This window comes from Microplitis demolitor, chromosome 7, assembly GCF_026212275.2.
Source record: "Microplitis demolitor isolate Queensland-Clemson2020A chromosome 7, iyMicDemo2.1a, whole genome shotgun sequence".
In the NCBI taxonomy this organism is placed as follows: domain Eukaryota; kingdom Metazoa; phylum Arthropoda; class Insecta; order Hymenoptera; family Braconidae; genus Microplitis; species Microplitis demolitor.
Window position 1 is genome coordinate 11,355,765 of NC_068551.1, and position 24,668 is coordinate 11,380,432.

General features: G+C 30.2%; 3 protein-coding genes and 2 long non-coding RNA genes across 6 annotated transcripts in view; 3 read left to right on the forward strand and 2 right to left on the reverse strand.

Annotated features, from left to right (window-relative positions):
- Window positions 1–8,116, reverse strand: part of LOC103577979 (CYFIP-related Rac1 interactor B) — a 67,159-nt gene extending 59,043 nt beyond the window's left edge. Inside the window, exon 1 of the mRNA XM_053740849.1 lies at window positions 7,875–8,116. The gene's annotated coding sequence lies outside the window, so the exon portion shown is untranslated. The remainder of the gene's footprint in view (window positions 1–7,874) is intronic.
- Window positions 1,713–2,246, forward strand: LOC106693982 (golgin subfamily A member 6-like protein 7). The gene has a single exon (XM_014443696.2). The coding sequence runs from the start codon at window positions 1,713–1,715 to the stop codon at window positions 2,244–2,246; it is 534 nt and encodes a 177-aa protein (XP_014299182.2).
- On the forward strand, window positions 4,452–4,832 carry LOC103578096 (uncharacterized). Its single transcript, XM_008559048.1, has one exon. It carries the CDS (start codon window positions 4,452–4,454, stop codon window positions 4,830–4,832), a length of 381 nt encoding a protein of 126 aa, XP_008557270.1.
- Window positions 8,117–9,904: 1,788 nt separating the features above from the next.
- LOC128668267 (uncharacterized) lies at window positions 9,905–12,808 on the forward strand. 2 transcript variants are annotated; one of them, XR_008404023.1, is made up of 6 exons: window positions 9,905–9,995; window positions 10,063–10,988; window positions 11,260–11,477; window positions 11,730–11,966; window positions 12,165–12,300; window positions 12,384–12,808. It is a non-coding gene; the product is annotated as an uncharacterized LOC128668267 (long non-coding RNA). The 2 variants fall into 2 exon arrangements; XR_008404022.1 differs by having other exon boundaries at window positions 10,063–10,984; window positions 12,384–12,806.
- Window positions 12,809–16,822: 4,014 nt separating this feature from the next.
- LOC106693968 (uncharacterized) lies at window positions 16,823–19,902 on the reverse strand. The gene is made up of 5 exons (XR_001345319.2): window positions 19,399–19,902; window positions 18,410–19,331; window positions 17,917–18,134; window positions 17,428–17,664; window positions 16,823–17,229 (listed from the first exon to the last, which is right to left on the reverse strand). It is a non-coding gene; the product is annotated as an uncharacterized LOC106693968 (long non-coding RNA).
- Between the last annotated feature and the right edge of the window lie 4,766 nt (window positions 19,903–24,668).

Below are 24,668 nucleotides of genomic sequence, written 5' to 3' on the forward strand. Positions count from 1 at the left end.
ATGGGTGGACTCTATTTGTAAATAATTACCATGTTTAGTATATACAAATAACTCAATAAGTGATTTTAAAAATAATTTATAAAAATTTTAGGTTATATACCGTTTATTTTTACGTAACCGCATATCGAGTAAATTGAACTACAATTGGAGTTACAAATACTGCATGCTGTGGCATATCTTACTTTTTTCGATAGTTGACGCTTAACTACAATATTGTAGTAAATCTCACCACAATTTAGAGTTGTCTCATGTCATACTACAGCCTGTGGTAAATGGAACTCCAGTTGTTGTTGCCATTACTACAATTTATTTTCCGTGCACTTAATCTAGTTTTTTTTTCGATCGAGAAAAATCAGTCTGAAGTATGGAATCATCAAGAGCAGTCAGGTTCAGTATAAAAACTTAACTTCGTTCTCACCCTCTCGAAGTTGGTAGCAGACGTTCTGATCCCCGGACAAAATATCCTCGACAAAATATCCCCGGACAAAATATCTCCAGAAAAAATATCTCGATGACAAAATATTACCAAGAGAAGGTGAACTTTTTATAAAATATCCTATTGATATTAATTAATTTTTTACGCTGCTAGTAATTTACATATAGATATTCTGAAAAAACTCATAAATATATATATATGTATTTTCCACACATTCGTATGGATTTATTTTCTAAGAAACATACACAAAATCCATGAAAAAAGTGCACAACACGATAACAAGCGTATGTGTTGGTCTATTTTCAAATGAAATCAGAGAAAATTCATGAAATAAGAGCGCAAATAACAGCACGATAACAAGCATATATGCAAGTATATATGTTGGTCTATTTTCGAATAAATTCGAAAGTATAAATGTTGATGACAATAATAATAAAAAAATATTTTAATAATGTTGAACTTACATAATATAATAAAAATATCATGATATTATGTACTTGTAATAAGTTGTTGATTTGATTTTCATTATGTAAACTACCCATGCAGCAATCAGAAGAACGCCAGTTCACCCCCAGAGCCGAGCAGAATTTTCAACGAGTTTTTTTCACATCATTTACCTCCCTTAGATAGTTTAAACGTTAATGATCATGAACTCTACGAGGCTAATAATAATAAAATTTTTTTTAAATTAAATTTATTCGTTTCCTCGATATATGAGCCAGACCTGGCAACCAAGCATGAGCCAGGTCTGGTAACCAGACTTGGCCCGAAATAATCATTTCAGACTTTTACCAGAACTGGGCCAAGACTGGCTTACAAGCCTGACCCAAGGTTCTACAAAGTTGGGCCAAGCCTGGGCCTATGGTACTTTCCTCTCTAGGTACCTGAGAATATTTAAGTATTTAATATTTTTTATCAGAATATGAATTGAAAAAATATTGAGTATTGCATAGTGATATTTTGTTATCGAGATATTTTGTCTGGAGATATTTTGTCTTCGGGATATTTTGTCGGGGATATTTTGTCCGGGGATCAAAACGCATGGAACCCTCGAAGTTATTGTTAGGAATATCTTAATAATATTATAAATTACTTCAATTGTATATTTTCACATCTATCGAACTATTTCTTTACAATTGAATAAATCGGATTTAGATATATTAAATAATATACTCAAACAAACAGTTTATTTCAACCACCAAGAATTTTTCAAAGATAGTGGGGAAAGCCAAATCCAAAAATGATGAGATGTTGGAGCAAATTCTGCATAAGGTAAATGGAGTTAAGAAAAAAAATGGAAGCAAAGAAAGAAGAGATTAAGGGAGAAATCGAGAAAGTAAAAAAAAATATAAGGGTAAGAGATGAAGAATGGAAACGGGAAAAAGAGGAATTATTCAAGGTTATCGAATCATTAGAGGAAAGGATAAATAAATTTGAATATGGAGAGGAGAACAATGATGGTCACGCAAGATATGGTGGTGAACAGAAGGAGCAAAGATACAGATTAGAAGAAGAGGCAATACGACGTAAACAAGACATAATTGAGAAAGAGGTTGAAAGAATGAAGAGGATTATAGAGGCACAAGAGAAAAAAGAAAGAAAGAATAACATAGTTATTCGAGGCCTAAAGGTCAATGATGCAAAAGTGGTTGAAGAGACAGAAGAGTTTTTGAAGGAAAATTTAGAAGTTAGAGTTAAACTGCGCGTGGCGTTCAAACAGGGAAAAGAAGGTAAAAAATTCATTGTGGCAAAATTAAATTGCTGGGAAGATGAGGAGGAAATAATAAAAAAGAAAAGTCAACTAAAATGAGGAAAGATATATATTGAACACGACTTAACGAGAGAAGAGAGAGAAGTGCAGCGGGAGATAGGAGAATGGGCTCGCCACGAAAGACAGACAAGCAACAACGTGAAAACTAGATACAACAAAGTGTGTAAAAACGGAAGGTGGGTGAAATGGGAAGGTTAAAATGGAAAGGAGAGGGAAAAATGTTTAAAAAAGCCGGGTGAGCGAAAAGAAGCGTGCTAAGGTAGTCTTTTGGAATGTTGTGGGTATGGGGAGGAAAGATAAAAATTTCTGGGATTTTATCAGGAAACATGAGTTTATAGGACTCACAGAAACATAGATAGAAGAAAAAGGACGAAAGACATTAGAAAAAAGACTACCTAGCGAGTTTATTTGGAAATGCCAATTTGCAAAGAGGGAAAAAGGTCGAGGCAGAGCTAGTGGGGGGGGGGGGAGATTTTAACCGGGGTGAAGAAAGAATTGGGCGTAAGATACGACGATATGGACAAGGTGGAGGCGCACAAGACAGAAGATTGGAAATAGAAGGAGATAGATGGCAAATCTGGACTATATGTAACAAAGGCAAATTAAAATAAAGTTTGAAGAAAATAAGTGAAGAGATAAAAGGAAAACGTGAAAATAGGAGGAGACCTAAACGCAAGGTCAGGGAATCGCGAAAGCTGGTATGTAGGAAAAGGAGAGGAGGAAAATAGGAGGTCTAAAGACAAGAAATGTGATGCGGAAGGAGTGCAGCTGATAGCAGCGACGGAAGAAGGGTGGTGCATACTAAACGGAGTAATGGCGGGGGACAGAGAGGGAGAGTTCACATATATATCGGAAAGAGGACTGTCAGCAATAGACTATACGATAGTTAACTGGGAAAGCATAGGAAAAATTAAGGATTTTAAGGTGGAAGGGAGGATGGAATCGGACCATATGCCGATTGTGTGTGAACTAAGACAAGGCTACAAAAAGAGGGACCTGGAGATAAAAAGTGAATTTAGAGAAAAAATTGTGTGGAATGAGGAGAGTAAAACGAAATATCAACTTGTAACAATGAACGTGAGTTTTTAAGAAGAGACAACGGAAGGAAGATGGGAAGAGATAAAAAAAGTAGTAAATGAAAATATGCATAATGAATTATGGAGGTGCAAACAGATAAACATCGGGTATAAGAAATGGTGGGATAAGGAATGCAAAAGGAAGAAGAGGCGCGTAAGCGGATGCCTCAAAAGATGGAAAAAGGGCATAGAAGGAAAGGAAAGATACTTGGCAGAAAGGAAAGGGTTTAAAAAGCTGTGCTAAGAAAAAGAGGATAGGATGATTGAAAGAGAGTATAATGAAATAAAAAAAGTACGAACTGAAAAAGAAGTGTGGAAATACATAAAAAAATATAGAAAAGAACACGTACCAATAAACAAGGAAATAAAAATCGAAAACTGGAAAGAATAATTCATGGATCTGCTGGGTGGAGCAGAAGAAAAGGTAGTCGGAGATTGGAGCAGTGTGAAAGTCGCAGAAGAAGAAAATAGAGAAGAAATTCAGGATGAGCTGACAGACGAGGAAATCAGACGGTAAATAAGAAAGCTGAAAAAAGAAAAGTCAACAGGAAAAGATGGCATTCCAAATGAAGCGTGGCAATTTATGCAGGGCAGAACGGAGCAAGAAGTTTGTGACACGATGAGAAGAGTATAGAGTGGGGAGGGTTTCCCAGAGGACTGGAAAGTGGGACTAATTTCTCTAATCTACAAAAAGGGAGAGAAGGACAAAGTGAATAAATAAAATAATAATAATAATTACAGAGGGATATCGCTACTCAACACCAGCTATAAGATATACGCGATGGTGGTGAATGAAAGGCTAAAGGAGGAGATAGATAGGAAGAAGGTGCTACCGGATACCCAGCCAGGATTTAGAAAAGGAAGAGAAACGATTAACAACATTTATATCTTGCAGCACATAATCGAGAAAGAGTTGGTGAAGGAAAAAGGGAAGCTCTTCACGTTCTTTGTGGACTTGAAAGCGGCATTTGATAAAGTAGACAGGAAGATTTTGTGGGAAGCGATGAAAAAATTAGGCATCAGTCCAAAGCTCATTGATAGGATAAAAAGGATATACGAAGAAACAAAGTGTAAAGTCAAAGTAGGAGAAAATAAATCGGAAGAGTTCTGGACAAAATAGGGGGTAAGGCAAGGATGCCCGTTAAGCCCAACACTATTCACACTGCTAATGGTGGACCTAGGAAAGGAACTAGGAAAAGGGCAAACAGGAAGGTTAGTGATAGGAAAGGAAAAATTCTGGTGCCTGGAATATGCAGATGATATCGTGTTGTTGGCAACAAGCGAAGGAGAATTGAAGGAAATGATGGAAAGATTGGAAAAATACCTGGACAGAAAGAAGCTGATCTTGAGTGAGGGCAAGTCTAAGGTAATGGTATGCAGAAAATCAGGGGAAAGAAAGAAGAATTCAGTTTGGCGATGGAAAGATAAAGAAATTGAAGAAGTGGTCGAGTTTTCATACTTTGGTTATGTGTTCAAAAGTAGTAGGAGTTGTCAAGGTCAGATTGATAATTTAGTGAAGAAGGCAACAATAGTGTGCAAGAGCACATAGAGCATAGGGGAAAGAATCTTCAGAGACGATGACGGCAGGAGAATGAAAATGTTTGATAGTCTCGTGGTGAGTGTCATGGCATATGAAGCGGAGATATGGGGTTGGAAGGAACGCACAATACTTGAGAAAATAAAACAAAAATATATCAAATGGTCGCTGGGATTTGAACAAGGAACGCCGGATTGTATTGTATACGAAGAGACAAAAAGGGACAAATTGTGTGTGGATGAAAGAAGAAAAGGCAAAGGAAACAAAAGTAATTTAGAAGATAGAATGAACTTTTTCAAAGAATGCGGGTATAGTCAAGAGGGTATCGACAAGTTAAGAGAAGAAGGAGTGGGAATAGGAGCAGAATTAAGAGAGAGAGGGTATAAGGTACAAAGACAACATCAGGGAGTGAGGATACAAACGCTGAAAAATATAAGGTACCAGGAAATATAAACCTAACCATTAGTTAGCCTAAATCTAACCATTTAAGAGATATTGAAGCTCAAACTTTGATTTGTTTCTAAAAATTGACGTTTTTGTTTGAAATTTGATTACTCTAACGCATAGACATACAATTAAGTTTTATAATTTTTTTTAATTTTGTTAATTATATATTAATTAATTAAATTTATATACGGATACTTGAAGAGAGCGAGTCAAAATATTTGTTGCGGATGTATATAGGGGGTATTAAAAAATTAATAACATTAGGTGAACGGATATTTTCAGAGTGGCCTCATAGAGAGAGTCGACTGTACTTCAATTTTGTTAAAAAACTCAAATTAATATTCTACAATTTTTTCAAAATTTATTATTGTAGCTGTCATTGGTATTATTTGTTTTAATTCTATCGGTTAAACACATTCTATATTAAAATAATAGTATTTGATATTTATAAAAATTTTTTATATTTATTTTCTTTATCGAAATATATTTAATTTAATCCCTGATTAAACAAAACGATTTGGGACGATTGAAACTGTTTTAATCGTTTCAAAATCGTCATAAATCGTCAATTGATGATTAAAAACGATTAAATTTTTCGAATGAAGATTAAAAACGATTCGAAATCTTAATGGTCATTAATCGTTTTTAATCGTAAAATAATAAATCGTCTTTTGATGATTTGGGACGATTAAATCTGAAAATCCATGACGATTATGACGATTAATAATGATTTATTTTTTAATCGTTTTTAATCGTCACAAACCGTTTTGTTTAATCAGGGATTTTCTCTATCAAAAATACAATTGCACTTTTTTATTTATATCATTATATAAATTTTTATATTTTGATTTTATAACGAATTTTTATTTTTTATACTTATTTTATATGTCTCTTACAATTATAGAGCATAATTTTTTGTAACCATCAGATTTCGTTTTCGTCGCGCTCCCTGCCAATATGAGTTTAAAGAAGATCTACGAATTTTTTTTAGATTTTTTCTTACAGAATAACAATTAAACGAGCGGTGGATGTTAATGCCTCATATTCAAAGTTTACGGGTGCTGAAAACAGTGACATGGGATTAGTGTTAACTTTCTATTTTAATCGCATTCGTCGATTTTTGTTCGAATTCATTGAGTTCATTAAGCAAAATTCTAAACAAAAATTAAAAAACCACGTCTTGGAGTTCGAAGAGCTCAAAAATACGAATGTATTAATATAAAGTGTCGAGCTCTTCAAGGCTCTTTGAGCTCGAAAACAGCAGGAAGTTTCGAGACTGGCCTGCAGGGTCAGACGGTTTCCAGATTTAATTTCAATTAAAAATTATTACAATGTATTAGATAGCAAAAATCCATTTTTATTAACTAACTCATAAAATATTTTAATTGCCAGTGTGATAACTTACGTTTTTTATGAGTAATTATGGATTAAAAAAAAAATATCAACTTCAAACTTTTTTTTTCTTTTCTCTATAAACAGATCTATCTCAGTATTTCACAAACTACTAAACTAGTATAGTAGCCATGGATTTTTAAAAGATATGACTATTTAAGAGATATCTGAGTTAGTGTCAATCAGTAAACTTGCAGGTCTTATCCCTTTCCTAATTCCTATAAATGAGCATGTGACCCAGTTGTTAATTGGTTGGCAGATATAGTGCCACGCTCTGATTACGAATAACGTTCTTTGATAATTTACTAAATAGCTTGATTAAAGTTCACCTCACCATAATAACAGTAGTCTTAATATAAAAATAATTTTATCAAGGAGGCAAATAAATTAAATAAATAATTCTTGAAGCTTTTTTCACCGTGGATAGCTATAAATATTTTATTCTTTTAATAATTGAATATGGTCGTCGAGTTTTCCATTCTACTCTAATGCATTACTTACATATTAAAATAAAAAAAACTTAATACAAGTTGAATATTCACATACAAGTTCTTAAGTTAGATATTAATTACATTGTCATTAGACAATAAAGTCGTTACTTGTTAATAAAAATAAAACGGTTGAGATTTCAATCTAAGGCTACTAAATTACTAAGTGAGATCAATTGTAAATTAATTATCATTTATCAAGATCGTTTGTATGAGGGTACAATTATTTAAACAATCAAATAATATTTTACAAGAACACTGTCCGTATTAGAGTCATGAGGGGCAAGTGTGCGCAAACGCATGCATTTCATTCCGAAATGAATGGGTTTGTGCCCACTTGCCCCACATGACTCTGATGATACACGAAGAAGAAATAATGTATTTTACTTACAATATGTAATTACATTATTCTCGAATAAATTAAATAACCTCGCATAAAAACGATAAAAATGAAGAAAAGTAAGCAATGATTAGTTTTTTTCATTATTCGCGTCAAGATTAAAATGACACAACACATGTGTGGAGTTACATTCCTACCATGAAATCTTTTGTATTAAGTTTCCGGTATTACACGACTTCTACTGCTAAATTCTTTTGTTTTCTTTCATTATTTATATTTACAGTGTAATAAAACAAAACGATTGTCAACCGTGAACTAAATATTTTGTTATGAAAATATTACATGATTTTTTTATTTTAAAAATATTTAGACGATAAAAATACTTACCACTTATATTTATATATTATGACTATAATAGATCTATATATTTAATCACTTTAATCGTTAACGAAGAGAATAAAACACACACACTCGACTCTTCATTGGTATCAACACGTTATATTTATCAGTTTTGTATAATTAAAACAAAAAAAAATTGTAGTACTAATAACGAGACGTTAGATATAGTTATCAATGAAAATTCGCGCCTCGGCAAACTAAAGAACTTAACTTGGCTGATCACGGTTCCACGGGTGTTCCCCTTCTGTCTGTCAGTCAGCTGATACCCCACTATGATCTCGCAAGACAACGTGTGAGTCCCACATCGAAGCTAAGTAGGAGAGTAGAATAAAAATTCACTTATGTATCATATTGTCTTTTAAAGTTGTCTATAAAATACAACGGATAGTCCGAGAGCTGGTGAGCAATTTCGGATAGGTTCTTGAGGCACTTAGCAAAATTTTGTAAGTGCCCCTGAAAGACTCCTAAAAAAGAAAGTCGAGGTCTGACTGGAGGGTAGCGGCCCTCCAGCAACCCTTGAATTTTTGAAGAAGGGAAATTTCCTTATTTAAAAGATATTTTTGAGGCATTTTGATTGTTTTATATCTTTAAGTTGGATATTTAAAGAATTGATATATAAAAAAGCCAGATCAATTAGTCGGCACTAAATGTTAGCCAGAGTAGTGAAAAATGGTTTGTTAAACAAAAAAAATGTTTTTGAGGCACTCTAAAATTTTGGGAGGGTAATATAGGTAATTAAAGATAAATTATCCCAAAAAGCCAGATCATTTTGATGGAACTTTCCATCTGCCAGATCGTCGTACAAGTATCGCGTAAGCGCGTGTGAACAGCACTATGTGACTATATCGGCTGTGCCTCTCGCTCAAGGTCACTACGACGTGATTGGCTCTCGCGGGACCACGTGACCTACAGTGTCTATACGGAGGTTTATTCAATGATTTCGGAGTAAATAAATAATTTTGAAAATAATAATAGCAGTAATAATTGTAACAATAAAATTTAAAATAATAAAATAATAATATTAATTTTTTTGATTAATAATTGATGGCAATGCAATCCATTTTAATAAATATTTATTAGTGATATTTCATCGGCCCCTCCGTGCCAACATCCTCAGACTGACTGTTAAATTGTTATTTACATTTGTTTACAATTTGTATTTTAAATTGAGTGCTATTTTAAATTTGTGCATAGTTAAAGTTTTAAAATTACTTAAAATATTTGCAAATATGGAAAAAATTCTTTTATATAAAACCAATTATTTTGACATAAATTTCAATTAAGTGATAATCCGGAATCAATATTTAATTATAATTTTTGTTATATTTATAACCATGTCGTTGAGATAGGTTAATTTAATAGTCTATACCTTAATTATTACGTGCTATTTCCTTCATTTTCTTTTTTTTTTTATTAATTTTCATTGTTGTTATCTTTTTTTGTTAATTATGTGTAATTATTGTTGGTTGATTGTTATTTAATTGAATTATCATATGCGAATTTAATTTTATGCGATATTGGGATGTTTAATATTTACCATAAACAAGTTGACGCCAAAAATTAATTTTTTTTGAAAAACTAAATGCCAAAAAATTGCTTATGAATTGCTCTTTCGAAATATACAATTGCTCTACTTCTATAATTAATAATTAATTAATTAATCGTAATTAAAAAATCAAAATAAAATTTCCAATTATCTCTTATTGTAAAGACTTATTTGGACCGTAATTGCTGCCAAAAAATTGCTCCTCCTTTTATCTATAAGAATTGATAATTGTTTTGTTCATAAAACCGTTTTTAATTAATTAATAATATAAATAATTATTTTGCACCTTTAAACCTGTGAATGACTATTGTGACGTCATCGTCGCGACAATTTGATTGTCGTTTTTATGAGGACGAGACATAGTGGGATATTAGGTTACATGCGTATGTGACTTTGTAAACAAACATTTTATTGTTATATTCTATTTAGGCTCGGTGTATAATTATAAAAAAATAATAATTTTAATGATCCTGAAATCAAACAGTGTTCTATTTCGTAAAGTTATCTATTAGTAATAGAGAAAAGCTGTTTTTTTTGTCATATTCAACATTCACTCAAAAAAGGTATGCACTTTAATTAAATATTAGTGACTAATTTTGTAAATTATTAATGACATTATTCATATTTTAGGATTACTTCTATATAAAAGGGATGCTAACTGAGCCAATAATTTTATGATCACGTTTTTCTTTATATAAGAGTATTAATAAATAGATGTAATTAAATTACCAAAGCAATTGTATTCTAACTTAACTATACAAATAGTTATTGCGAATTTAAAAAATCAATATTAATTGTGGATTTGCTCCAAGTACTTATAAAAATAAAAAAATTGTTATCAATCGGTTAATTGAATCATATGGAAGACGTGACAGTAACTCCAGCATCTGAAAATACTGTTAATCAAGATGAACTTAACCATCAACAGCACCGGAACATTGACGGCAAGGTATCGGAATCAATACTTCGTATTGGCAAAAAAAAAATCAGTCAATTATCTTGGACGCAAGTATGCAGAAGACCAAGTGTATTTTTCGAAAGCTAAAGTCTTGGGGGAAATATACTCGTTTATAAGAGTTGCTATCAAAACCAGACCTGATTATAACGGCGATTCTGAAATCTCGCTATGCAATTCAGTAAGAGTACATCTGTGTTTAATAAATTCGGTTCTACGGATAAAAAAGTGTAAGGCATAGTCATAACATTTTCCTATATCGGACCACAGACAAGCAATAAATAATTGCTATTATATTGTATTCAATGAAGTAATCATCCAGTCCCACCATCTTAGCTCTAGCGTGTCACAACATTTTAGAAAGAAACTTTTGCAGCGTTAACTTGGTGCTCCTTTATTATTTCGGTTAACACCAGTTAACTAAAATCTAAAAGTAAATTATTCAAATTTATCTTAAATTTAAGAAATAATGGAGAAATGTATATAAAGTGAATTTCAATAATTGTCATTTGATACTGTGATTGACAATGGAAGTCCTAGATTCAAGACTTACTCACGACAATGTGCCACTCTGTATCAATGATTCCATCAAAAAGTGTAAGTATGTTGATAAACATTACATCAATTCTGACCATAAATTTATTGAGCACGTGTTAATATCTATCGCCAACATATTAATATACTGGCATATTGTTTTTTATTTAATCACATCATAGCAAATCACATTAACTCTTCACAACAATTATTTCTTGGTATACTTAATTTTGTTATCACTATTCAAATATAAAAATATTTTTCTATATTTTTACCCATTTTTATTATTTGTAGATTATTAACTATAATATAACCAACTTTTGCTTATTATTTAACAGTCACATTGAGGCAGATACCGGGGGACACAAAATCCTTTGTGAAAGCGAGATACATCTTTAGAATTTCTATGATTCGCGCTGATCTATGCTAAACGACTTGATCTATTGATTGCCATTGTATCTATGGATAATCAGATGATCTACTCTAATAATAATGACGTCAATGATACCATCGATGTCTGTCCACAAATTACTCCTGTCAACGATACATTCTGCCTGTAAGTTTTTTTTTTTTTTTTAATAAATAATCCCATTGAATAAAATTATTTAATTGAAGATTTTGATTGTAGTGAATATTCTATTATTTTTTATTTGTCAATCAACCGTTTATCCTAGTGGATTTTAGTATTAAATTTTTTTATTCTACTACTTAGTTTATAATTATTTGAATACTAATCATTTAATATTGTTGTAAAAAATTTTAATTTATGAATATTAAACAGAAAACATAATAGGATTCATTTTTACAGAGTCCAGGAGAGTTCAATTGGAACGATATGACCCAAGTAATAATACTGGGTTTGTTTTCTTTTGGCTATGTAATCGGAAATGTTCTGGATAGATGAATGGATGAAAAAATCCACGGTAACTTAGTTTACGGTTTCGGCATATTTTTAACTCTTCTATTAACCGTAGTAGGCCTATTTGCTGCTTACTGGAATTTTGTTCCGTTTTTAGCTGTAAGAACTGCTGAAGGATTTACTGAGGTATTTTTATATTTGGTATTAAAACTTACTTTCAGTTAAATTCAAATTTTCAATATTTCTTGAAATAATTTAATTAATTGTACAAGCAATTTACCATTTTTTTTTATTGATTATAATTTTTTTATAAATTATTAATCATTTCAAATTTTTAGCAATTATAATATAAGCTACATTTAAAAAATTAATTAATAATTTCAGGGTGTGTCGTTTCCTCCATTGCATTCAATGAATGTACACTGGACCCCGCCATTAAATCGAAGTAAATTTACTGCTTTAGTTTATGCAGGTTACTATACTTTAATTAACAATTACATATTACAATGGTATGTTAAAGGTTAGTTTAAACTACATTGAGTATATATTTGTTTATGAATTTTTGAATAATTTTATATCTTGTTTAAAATGAATTATTATTAGTTTCCAGATACCTCACCCATGCAGTTGTCAGAGGACAACATGTAAGCATAGAAGTCGACAAACTAGAGATAGAAAACAGTAATTCGATCAACAGAAAAATCAAGAAAAATACTATATTACTTCAAATTCAGTAACCTTGCTTTAATTTTTTGAATGAAAAAAAAAAAAAAACAATTAATAAGAAATTATCATTTAATAATTTATATTAAAAGGCACATATAAAATCCTTAATTTTCTACAAGTCAAGTTTCTATTTTTTTATTTTTCATTAAATATGTAATTTTTCATTTTTTAGTATTTTAAAAATTAATTAATGTCTGCCTGAATCTGTTATCACTACTTTGTTCAATCTATCTTACTTACATGATGATGCACTATTAATTTAGTTGTTTTATTATCATAAAAATCGACTTTATGTTTCTATAATTAATTATAAAAATAAATTCTATAAAAATTTAATTATTATTGTTTTATTTAAACGTTGGTTTGCCGCCAACTTTTTTTACTCTGCGCATCTCGACGCACCATATTTAAAAACAATTGAATAGCGCGCTAATCATGAACAATTAGTTGTAAAATATTATTGTTGTTGTTGTTTAAGTTTGGTGTTGTTTAATTTACTTTTTTATTATGACTTCTTGGGCGGCAGTATCTCACTTTGAGATATTTGAAACTATCCAGAAATTCGAAATTTTCGAAAAAAATGGTCAAGTGAAATCTAGATCTAATCCAATTTGGAAGGACATTTGCTCAAAATGGAAATTAAATTCTGGAAGTTACCGCATGAAGCCTTTAAATTTATATTTTTACATTTCGCAAAATCGAAATGCGATCCTTACAAGCTACATTAAATGTAAAAATGTAAATGAATCTGAAGCTGAGGTGGAAGATAATTGTGCAGATGACAAGTCACCGTTAGCAAGCGATAATAGTGATTTTTTAGACGATCCAAATGATCCTGATTTTACACTCCATACTCAACCTAATGATCATCCTTGTAAAAGTAAATTATCGACATTTGTCATAAAATTTCCGACAGATGTATGGGCTTCGATTAAACCTATCCAAAAATATGACAAAAACAATCGACCATACTTCGAGCTGCAGGAGAATTGGACGCATACTATGGCAGATTTAATTTACAATGAAACTAAATTGCCTTGTGCATTTAGTTTCCAAAGTAATAAAGTTTTTAGTCTTGAAAATGAAGATGACAAAAGTACTAAAAATGATTATAGAGTAAAAGTTAATGGGTTTTGTGCTGATAAAAATTGTCAAGCTGCTATTTATGGTGAAAGTAGTTATAATACCCAAGATAACAACGCTGAAATGACCATTTTCACTTTAAATACCAAAGAAATTCCCCATTATAAAAAACGTTATGTGTCGAAAGGAAGAAGAAAACAAGTGAAAAAAGAGTTGAAAAATAAAAAAAGTGCTATGTATCGGGAGGAATTAATTTTAAGATTCCAGAAATATGAAGATCAGATTTCACCGCTCATCCCGTCAACTAAGGTCTTAAACGAAATTAAACACGAAGCTGAAAATGAAGATTTTGGGATACAGGGAAATTTATGGGAAAATTTAAATCGGATAAAATATGAAGCAGAATTTTGTTCTACGTTACGACAAACGGGCTTTGATAAGTTTTTTGCATTTTATTGGAGCATCGAGCAGATTGATGTGTATAACGACATACTTAAATTGAACCCTATAGTTTCGATAGACGCAACTGGAAGTCTAGCACGGAAAATATTTTATGATGGACGTCTTTCAAATGGACCAATATTCCTCTATCAAGTTGTAACTCACATAGATGATTTAATTGTTCCAGTATGTCAGATGCTTTCGGAACGCCACGATACCATAATTATCACAACGTGGCTTCGGGAATGGATTTCTAGTGGTGCCCACATCCCACAAGATATTGTGACTGACATGTCAAAATCTTTACAGAACGCGATTTGTTTAGCGACAAATAATCAGACTTACGGTGAATATTTAGAATGCTGTTATCAATATTTAATTAGTAAGCGTCAGTCTATATCAAAACCGTATTTAAGAATTGATATCGCGCATTTAATTCACTGGATATCTTCGTTAAAATGTTTTACAAACGCGAAACCAGGTATTAAAGATTTTTATTTACGTATCATTGGATTAATGAGTACGATTGATTGTTTTGATCAACTGAAAAAATTAATGACAGCAGTCTTTAAAATCTGCCAAAATAGTCACGGCTGTAAAGAAGATATTCAGTGGATTTTATCCAAAATAGAAACGTTTCAATTTGATAGTAGTATTAACTATAAAAGCATGCGAGAAACAACATTTTGTGGCAAAGAAAAAGAATGTGATGAACATTTATCTTGTAATGATGATGATAAAGAGGAAACAAGTGGCCAGGAACTTGAAAATTTTATTGATAATCTTGCTAAAGAGGCATGTATTAGTAATACAAAGTTGGATCTTGCATCAGTGAGTTTCGATGATATTAATTCATACCATTTTCCCGTAATTCTAGAAGAATTAAAACGTTTATTTAAAAAATTTCCTGCTTGGACCAATGTAATGCTAGCAATTTTTGACTCGGATATTAGTGTTCCAACATCTGCAAGATCCGAAAATTATTTTAGGACAGTTAAAGAAGAGTTTTTAAATAATCATCGGCCTAGTAGTATAATTAAAATACTTATAAAACACATGAGATCATTGACAGCCCGGATGATAGAAGCTAGATCTAAATTTGATAAAAAAAAATCTTTATTACAACCAAAATTTAATATGAAGAACAGTACTAAAGCAAAGAAAATAAATAATGATGTATTGAATGCTCGTGAAAATTGGAAAAACAAACTGGACATTGACGAAAACATAAACTCAACCTTCGAAGACAATGACACTCATCTAATAACTAATTCGATTAGTTCTCTTCCCACATCTATAGGTGATTTAACGGCGTCGAATTCTTCATTGGCTGATTTAACACCTGTAAAAAAACATGCAGACTTACCTATTTTGGACTCTTCACTTCTCTTCTCAACTGAAAAAAATTGCAATTCTTTGCTATTAAGATCTGAGTTTTCTAAATTAATGTCTGAAAACAAGATACAAGACTCGTATCGAAAATGCCCATTATATGAATCTACACCAGAAAAAAATGAGCAAAATATTTTAATTTCATCGACTTCCAACGCACTTTCTTTCACTCAAAACGGTGACGATAGTTTTAGTATTATATTAGAATTACCTAAAAAATTTAATTTAAAAACTGAAAAACTACCAACAAAACGGAAAATGGTGCATTGTGAGCCAACAGTTAGCAAAAAAAGAGGTAAATATGTAACTCCATGTCCTGATGTTAAAACTCTTCACGAAAATATTGCTAATAAAAAACTATCTCAAATAAAGAAGAAAAAACAATTAATTGAAAATGGTAGTAGAAAAAAACCACGAACAGTTAACAAATCTAAATATATGTTACATAATACGTGCGGATTTGATAGTTTGTGTGAAATTTTGTCATTTGGGTATTTGAACTTTCAAAATTTAAAAAATTTCATCGATTCACAGAGTCAATCCAAGAGTTTTTTTTCATGTATTACACATTATGCTCAGTTTGGAGCTTTAGCACCATTTTATCAAAAAAGGATCGAATTATTATTTACTTTATATCCGGGTCAAAATGGTACAATAAATTGTGCGGATGATATTAACGTATTAATGCAGCGACTATTAAATAAATTTCCATACAATTCAAGCATTGTAGAGTTAACTTGCACAAACCGTTTATGCAAAAAAAAATCAATAAAAAAATTTGCAACATTAAGCATATCAGCAAAGAAAGTCTGGCAGAGTGGAATAGTCAAGTTACAGGACAGTGTTTCAGATGCATTGAAAGAAGAATCATCACTCTACTGTAAATCGTGTTCACAAAACTCTGGTCAAAAATCTACTTTTATTAATGCATTTATATGCTTAGATATAAGTCATTTTTACATACCTTCGACTTCTCTCTCAAAACTTCATAATAATCAACGTTTAACGGAGAATTTGGCAAGTATCCCAACAAAATTAAAGATACTTGACAAAAATTACTTATTATTTGGTTTAGTAGAGTTTGTGCCACCAGTATATTTGAATAGTGTCGGTCATTATGTAGCTTATACAAGATCGATCAACAATAATTGGCTAAAAATTGATGACTTGGTTTCAAAACCTAGCCCTTGTAATCCCAAATCAACTAATATTAACATTTCCTTATTATTTTATGTTTTAATTTGATAATATCTATTATGTTTTATAAACTAAATTAGGGTAAAATATAATAAAAATGAATTATTGACCTGTTTAGATAAAATTACTTTTTTTTAATTTCGAATTTTATTAAAAATAAATTATAAATATTTGCAATAAGTTTATTAATGTAGTAAGAATTAAGTTAGAGCTCAGATAAGAATTTAGAATATATTTCTTCTCAACAGTGACATGCATTGTAATTTCAAAAAAGATTATACTGTAAGTAAAAAATTCACAATTTTTAATATAATAACTAGCTTTATTAAAAAAATTTGATTATCAACAATTGAATGAAAGAGAATAATTTAAATCGTGAATTATTACGAACTCTATATTACAACAGAATGATACCGATTTGTGTCCTTTAATTACATTTATTTTACACATATCTTGGATGAAAAGTTTATATTTTAACTATTTACCATTGTAATATGTAATTGTTAATTAAAGTATAGTAACCTGCATAAACTAAAGCAGTAAATTTACTTCGATTTAATGGCGGGGTCCAGTGTACATTCATTGAATGCAATGGAGGAAACGACACACCCTGAAATTATTAATTAATTTTTTAAATGTAGCTTATATTATAATTGCTAAAAATTTGAAATGATTAATAATTTATAAAAAAATTATAATCAATAAAAAAAAATGGTAAATTGCTTGTACAATTAATTAAATTATTTCAAGAAATATTGAAAATTTGAATTTAACTGAAAGTAAGTTTTAATACCAAATATAAAAATACCTCAGTAAATCCTTCAGCAGTTCTTACAGCTAAAAACGGAACAAAATTCCAGTAAGCAGCAAATAGGCCTACTACGGTTAATAGAAGAGTTAAAAATATGCCGAAACCGTAAACTAAGTTACCGTGGATTTTTTCATCCATTCATCTATCCAGAACATTTCCGATTACATAGCCAAAAGAAAACAAACCCAGTATTATTACTTGGGTCATATCGTTCCAATTGAACTCTCCTGGACTCTGTAAAAATGAATCCTATTATGTTTTCTGTTTAATATTCATAAATTAAAATTTTTTACAACAATATTAAATGATTAGTATTCAAATAATTATAAACTAAGTAGTAGAATAAAAAAATTTAATACTAAAATCCACTAGGATAAACGGTTGATTGACAAATAAAAAATAATAGAATATTCACTACAATCAAAATCTTCAATTAAATAATTTTATTCAATGGGATTATTTATTAAAAAAAAAAAAAAAACTTACAGGCAGAATGTATCGTTGACAGGAGTAATTTGTGGACAGACATCGATGGTATCATTGACGTCATTATTATTAGAGTAGATCATCTGATTATCCATAGATACAATGGCAATCAATAGATCAAGTCGTTTAGCATAGATCAGCGCGAATCATAGAAATTCTAAAGATGTATCTCGCTTTCACAAAGGATTTTGTGTCCCCCGGTATCTGCCTCAATGTGACTGTTAAATAATAAGCAAAAGTTGGTTATATTATAGTTAATAATCTACAAATAATAAAAATGGGTAAAAATATAGAAAAATATTTTTATATTTGAATAGTGATAACAAAATTAAGTATACCAAGAAATAATTGTTGTGAAGAGTTAATGTGATTTGCTATGATGTGATTAAATAAAAAACAATATGCCAGTATATTAATATGTTGGCGATAGATATTAACACGTGCTCAATAAATTTATGGTCAGAATTGATGTAATGTTTATCAACATACTTACACTTTTTGATGGAATCATTGATACAGAGTGGCACATTGTCGTGAGTAAGTCTTGAATCTAGGACTTCCATTGTCAATCACAGTATCAAATGACAATTATTGAAATTCACTTTATATACATTTCTCCATTATTTCTTAAATTTAAGATAAATTTGAATAATTTACTTTTAGATTTTAGTTAACTGGTGTTAACCGAAATAATAAAGGAGCACCAAGTTAACGCTGCAAAAGTTTCTTTCTAAAATGTTGTGACACGCTAGAGCTAAGATGGTGGGACTGGATGATTACTTCATTGAATACAATATAATAGCAATTATTTATTGCTTGTCTGTGGTCCGATATAGGAAAATGTTATGACTATGCCTTACACTTTTTTATCCGTAGAACCGAATTTATTAAACACAGATGTACTCTTACTGAATTGCATAGCGAGATTTCAGAATCGCCGTTATAATCAGGTCTGGTTTTGATAGCAACTCTTATAAACGAGTATATTTCCCCCAAGACTTTAGCTTTCGAAAAATACACTTGGTCTTCTGCATACTTGCGTCCAAGATAATTGACTGATTTTTTTTTTGCCAATACGAAGTATTGATTCCGATACCTTGCCGTCAATGTTCCGGTGCTGTTGATGGTTAAGTTCATCTTGATTAACAGTATTTTCAGATGCTGGAGTTACTGTCACGTCTTCCATATGATTCAATTAACCGATTGATAACAATTTTTTTATTTTTATAAGTACTTGGAGCAAATCCACAATTAATATTGATTTTTTAAATTCGCAATAACTATTTGTATAGTTAAGTTAGAATACAATTGCTTTGGTAATTTAATTACATCTATTTATTAATACTCTTATATAAAGAAAAACGTGATCATAAAATTATTGGCTCAGTTAGCATCCCTTTTATATAGAAGTAATCCTAAAATATGAATAATGTCATTAATAATTTACAAAATTAGTCACTAATATTTAATTAAAGTGCATACCTTTTTTGAGTGAATGTTGAATATGACAAAAAAAACAGCTTTTCTCTATTACTAATAGATAACTTTACGAAATAGAACACTGTTTGATTTCAGGATCATTAAAATTATTATTTTTTTATAATTATACACCGAGCCTAAATAGAATATAACAATAAAATGTTTGTTTACAAAGTCACATACGCATGTAACCTAATATCCCACTATGTCTCGTCCTCATAAAAACGACAATCAAATTGTCGCGACGATGACGTCACAATAGTCATTCACAGGTTTAAAGGTGCAAAATAATTATTTATATTATTAATTAATTAAAAACGGTTTTATGAACAAAACAATTATCAATTCTTATAGATAAAAGGAGGAGCAATTTTTTGGCAGCAATTACGGTCCAAATAAGTCTTTACAATAAGAGATAATTGGAAATTTTATTTTGATTTTTTAATTACGATTAATTAATTAATTATTAATTATAGAAGTAGAGCAATTGTATATTTCGAAAGAGCAATTCATGAGCAATTTTTTGGCATTTAGTTTTTCAAAAAAAATTAATTTTTGGCGTCAACTTGTTTATGGTTTAATATTTGTGATGTAAGTTATTGTCGGTAAGATTGCTATTTATTATAGAATTAGTTGTCGGTAATCGCGATGTCTTTATCTCCCTGATAGCCACTAATACTCTGAACAAGGAGAATAGAGACATAGAGAAATAGAGAATAGAGATGTCTCTATTTTCCATGACTAGAGATGCGAGCGGTCCCGCCATTGACATTTTTTTTGGTCATCGGACGGTCACAGGACCGTCTGGTGGGTGCCATATACTTGTCCTAAAAGCTAGTTACTTTCAGTGTTAAAGAATACCAATCGCTTATTATTCCTAGTAGAGCTGGAAGGAAATTGATGTTAAGCCTTGACGTAATTACTTCGAATAAGTGATGGCGGATGATTTGTAAGCAGTCAGTCGTATTTAAAGCCGATTTTATTTAATTACATATGATTTTAATAACAATCGGATATTATGCCCAATAGCTTTAAAATCTTTCTAACTTTAAACTTATTGCATTTAGTACTCATATGATATTCTACTATGTAACGATAAAGTCTTATATTCAATGCCCTACTTTGACTTGGTGCGATTGCAAAAAAGTACCAGTGACTTATAAGTGCATACATAATATAATGCAGTAAGTGCTAATAACTTTTATTAAAAAAGTCAAGTGGATTATAAGTTGTTTGTAATTGATATCGATGAGACTTGGAGTTCGGTATATTTTGGTCTACTGCAGCTTTAATCTACTGACTAAATGGGCTTGCTGAAGCTGGCTTCCGTCAATTTTGATTTTCACACTTTTTTAATTTTTCAATGCTCCAATCGTTTTTTCGTCGTTTGTTCGTTATTGTCCGTCGATTGTTGTTGTTTGTTCGCTTATTGTTTATTTATAATTAAATAATTAAATTTTCAACCTCAACTTAGCCCCCCTTAACTTATCGTTATTTCAATTCTTCCTGTTATCAATCAATTAATATTCATTTTCGTTTGTTCTTTCATAATCTTTGTTTGTTCGATCATTATTAACGTCTTATCGCCTTTTATTATCAATTTTAATTAATTAACATCTCATTACCAGTGTAGCTATGTCGCGCATGCGCATTAATACTTGTGACGCAGTGGGATCTCCTTCCAGATGCCCGGGAACATTTAAATTTAAGATTTATTACAAAAAAAAAGTGAATATCCAATCAAACAAAATATGAACTTTTAATTGTACTTGTCGTTATGAAATTTATATAAAATAATCTATATTGATATTGTGAATAAACTTAATATACAGCATCAATCTGAATAGTTAGTAAATTAGTTATTAATTAATGGAAAATATAAGTGAAAATCTAATTTATCATGCTTTTCAGCGTACGTCTCTACATTCAACGTGAGTGCATATATATTGTATTTACTTGTGAAGATTTTATGTCTGCAAATTTTTGGTTGTGTATGTGAAGATTTCCTGTGCGTGCATATTTATATATGTTGAATTTTACAGCAAATTTTCCATTCATTTGTATAAATTAGATTATTTTCAGTTTTGATATCTACTGTAAAAATTAGATATCTCAAAAAACTTTTTTTTTTTTTTTGTTATAATTTTTATAGCCTTATATAATTTATTCTTTGCATAATTTTATTTTTTTTCCTCAATAGGTTCATTTTTGAGTAAATAAAACGAATATTGATTTTTATGGATATTTATTTATTACTTAAGTATCACAATTCACAGTATTGTGAAATCAAAATACATTCTAATTTGACTTGAACATCGATAAATATCATGAGACCACATAGATAAGTTTGGAATCATAAGTTTAGACGGAAGCACTGTAATAAATAAAACAAATTGTTGTCAGTTGACTCTGCGGGCCAGCCCTAAAACTTCCCGCTGCTTTCGAGCTCCTTGAGTTCGAAATCATTGTTGAGAATACATTTTTGAGTTCTTCGAGCTCGAAAATACTTTTGTATACCTTTGATTTCGAAAAATAACGTTTACCATTTTTTCTACAACGATATCTCTCGAACGAATTCACCGATTGAGACGGTTGAGGTGGCAATCGACGCGTTCTATTGAGTTCTAGAGCTAATCAAATTTTTAAATTGATTTATCAAGACGTTTTTGAGAAATTTCAAAAAAACTAAAAAAAAAACAATTTTTTTTTAATTCTTTCGTTAACGGTTTCTCTTGAACGAATGAACCGATTTTGATGGTTGAGGTGGCATTCGAGGCGGCTTAGAAAGTTTTAGAACTGATTAGATTTTGGAATCAATCCATCGAGCAAATTAAAAGTTATTCAAAAAAAACATTTTTGAAAAAATTTTATTTCTGAAATATCTCCAAACGTACCATACCGATTTAACTCAAATTTTCAGTGCTTATAATATTTAACAAGCCGCGTCGAATGACACCCTGACGATTAAAATCAGTTTATCCGTTCAAAAGTTACAGAATATTTACATACGTACGTACGTACATACATACACTCGGACATCATCTTGAATCTAGTCAGAATAGTTTCCTAGAATCTCAAAATGTCGACATCTGTTGGAATTCCAATTTTCGCGAATCGGGGTGAAAACAATAACTACCCAAAATTTTTGAAAATCATCGATTTTCTTAGAAGATTTTTTTAAAGACCCTGATTAAAAGAAATGGTTCGAAACGATTTGCAATGTTGAATGCCCATAAGAAGGATGATTCAAAAGTATTGAAAGTATTCAAAAGCATTAAAAAGTATTAAAATTTTTTTTTTCAAATCGCTTTAAATCGTTTCTTTTAATAAGAGGAAACAACTTTCTAGTTCATGATAATCATAATCATTTTTACGTATCAATAAAGTCATATGAATAATTACAATCATATATATATATATATAGATTTACACAAATATAAGAACTATACTCCTACTATCGTTATAAATAAAGGGGCAGGTTTTCGGTACAAGTTTATTTTTATCCGGGTTTAAATTAATATTGCTGGTGGTTTCATGACAGCTAATCCCTAACAATTGATTCCACCGATCCAAGATAATATATTCTTCTAGTTGTTTTTATATCTTAGGCTAATAATAATGAGAATAGTCTATTATTTTCACAATAATAATCAAAAGTTTTTATCAACTAAAATGAACTGTCGATGGGATCAGATGCCGGTAGGATCAATTTGTAAAGATTACTTGGCGTAGTATAAAATTGATGGGATGTTGAAGGCACACCATCGCTGGTATATCTAAATATTATTAATGTATTTGGAACTTAATTTAAGCCCGGATAAAAATAAATGTGCTTTGAAAAACTGGCTCTAAAAAATTCATAGTTTTATGAATATTAGATAGAATATTTTTTCATGTTCGAAAAGAATTTAATATTCTTAGTTGACATGGAAATACTTACTTTTAGGTTATGTAAATATTAAGTCTCGAATTAAAAAATAGTTAATCAAGAAAATCGATAAAAGGAACAATTGACACAATAATATCAAATATTCACTGGTTAGAATTGTTTAATCCTTTAACCCCACAAAACATGGGATTATTTCTAATGTTGATCCTTATTATGTTTGTTTGTAACTATAACTCATTAATATATGTAAAGTTCTGAAGATAAATAATTCTATTCATTTTTTCGCCAGGAAAACTACATATCAAACTTTTACCTTGAGAAATCAATGAACAGTTCGACAAAATAAAATACAATACAACAAAACATTTTGATAAATCCATAGGAATATAATATATTGATTAAAGAGTTAAATTTCTAATAATAAGGTTCCAATTTAATTTTTTTATTAAAATACAAGTAACGAATCGAAAATATTTTTCTATAGACTCACAAAAACCGATGACAACATAATCGATAAACCAAATCAAAATTGAAAATCCGATGGTAATTATGATAATTGCTATATTAATAGATGGATTAAAAATTGACATAATTATTTTTACATAAGCATTGACAAATTAGTACAGCAACTATTACATTTTTTAATTATTTCAAAACGATTTTATGTCTATAATGACATCTGAATAGAAGTTTAAAATAATCTGTACTGTGTACACAGATACTTCTGTACACTCAAAAATTGTTTTAATTACCGAATAAGCATTTTTGAGTATACAAGATTGTATTTGTCATGAACTATCTTTATCAGATATAATTTTATAAAAACATCATTTATAGTGATGCCATAACCTACATTAATCACACCTTAAGATTATCATTATTATCCAAATAATCAAGGTGCTCAAGCAAAAATTTGCTATTATTTCACCGTGAAATGTCTGTCGTAAATTGGAGGTAAACGAATTCAAGTTTGAGCTTATAACGGTGACCTTGGCTACTTCGTGTCCAGTAGCCACGAACCACAGTTACAAAATTTCCCGATTAAATAATTAATTATTAATTATAAATATGAATTTTAATTATTATATTGCTGGTTCTGAACGCGGGAAATAGATCTCAGGGATGGGTCGACTCGTCTTGACCGGACACGCGGCTGAAATTTAACTTATTCTAAAGGCACTGGTGATGAAAAGTAATTTCTTTGAGGCTTAATTTAATTATTATATACAAATTTTATTTAACCAAATTCCCAATATATACAAAATTTCCCTTTGCTGATTAATTTAATTCCTTTAGAAATAAATAAGTGTTCAGCGACAATGCTATAAATTTATTTAACGCACCAAGCTTAATGAACACGGGAAAAATAAAATCTAATAATTAT

Bases quoted from the DNA above. Each gene is read 5' to 3' on its own strand.
- LOC106693982 (XM_014443696.2), top strand. From the start codon at position 1,713: ATGGAGTTAAGAAAAAAAATGGAAGCAAAGAAAGAAGAGATTAAGGGA.
- LOC103578096 (XM_008559048.1), top strand. From the start codon at position 4,452: ATGGTGGACCTAGGAAAGGAACTAGGAAAAGGGCAAACAGGAAGGTTA.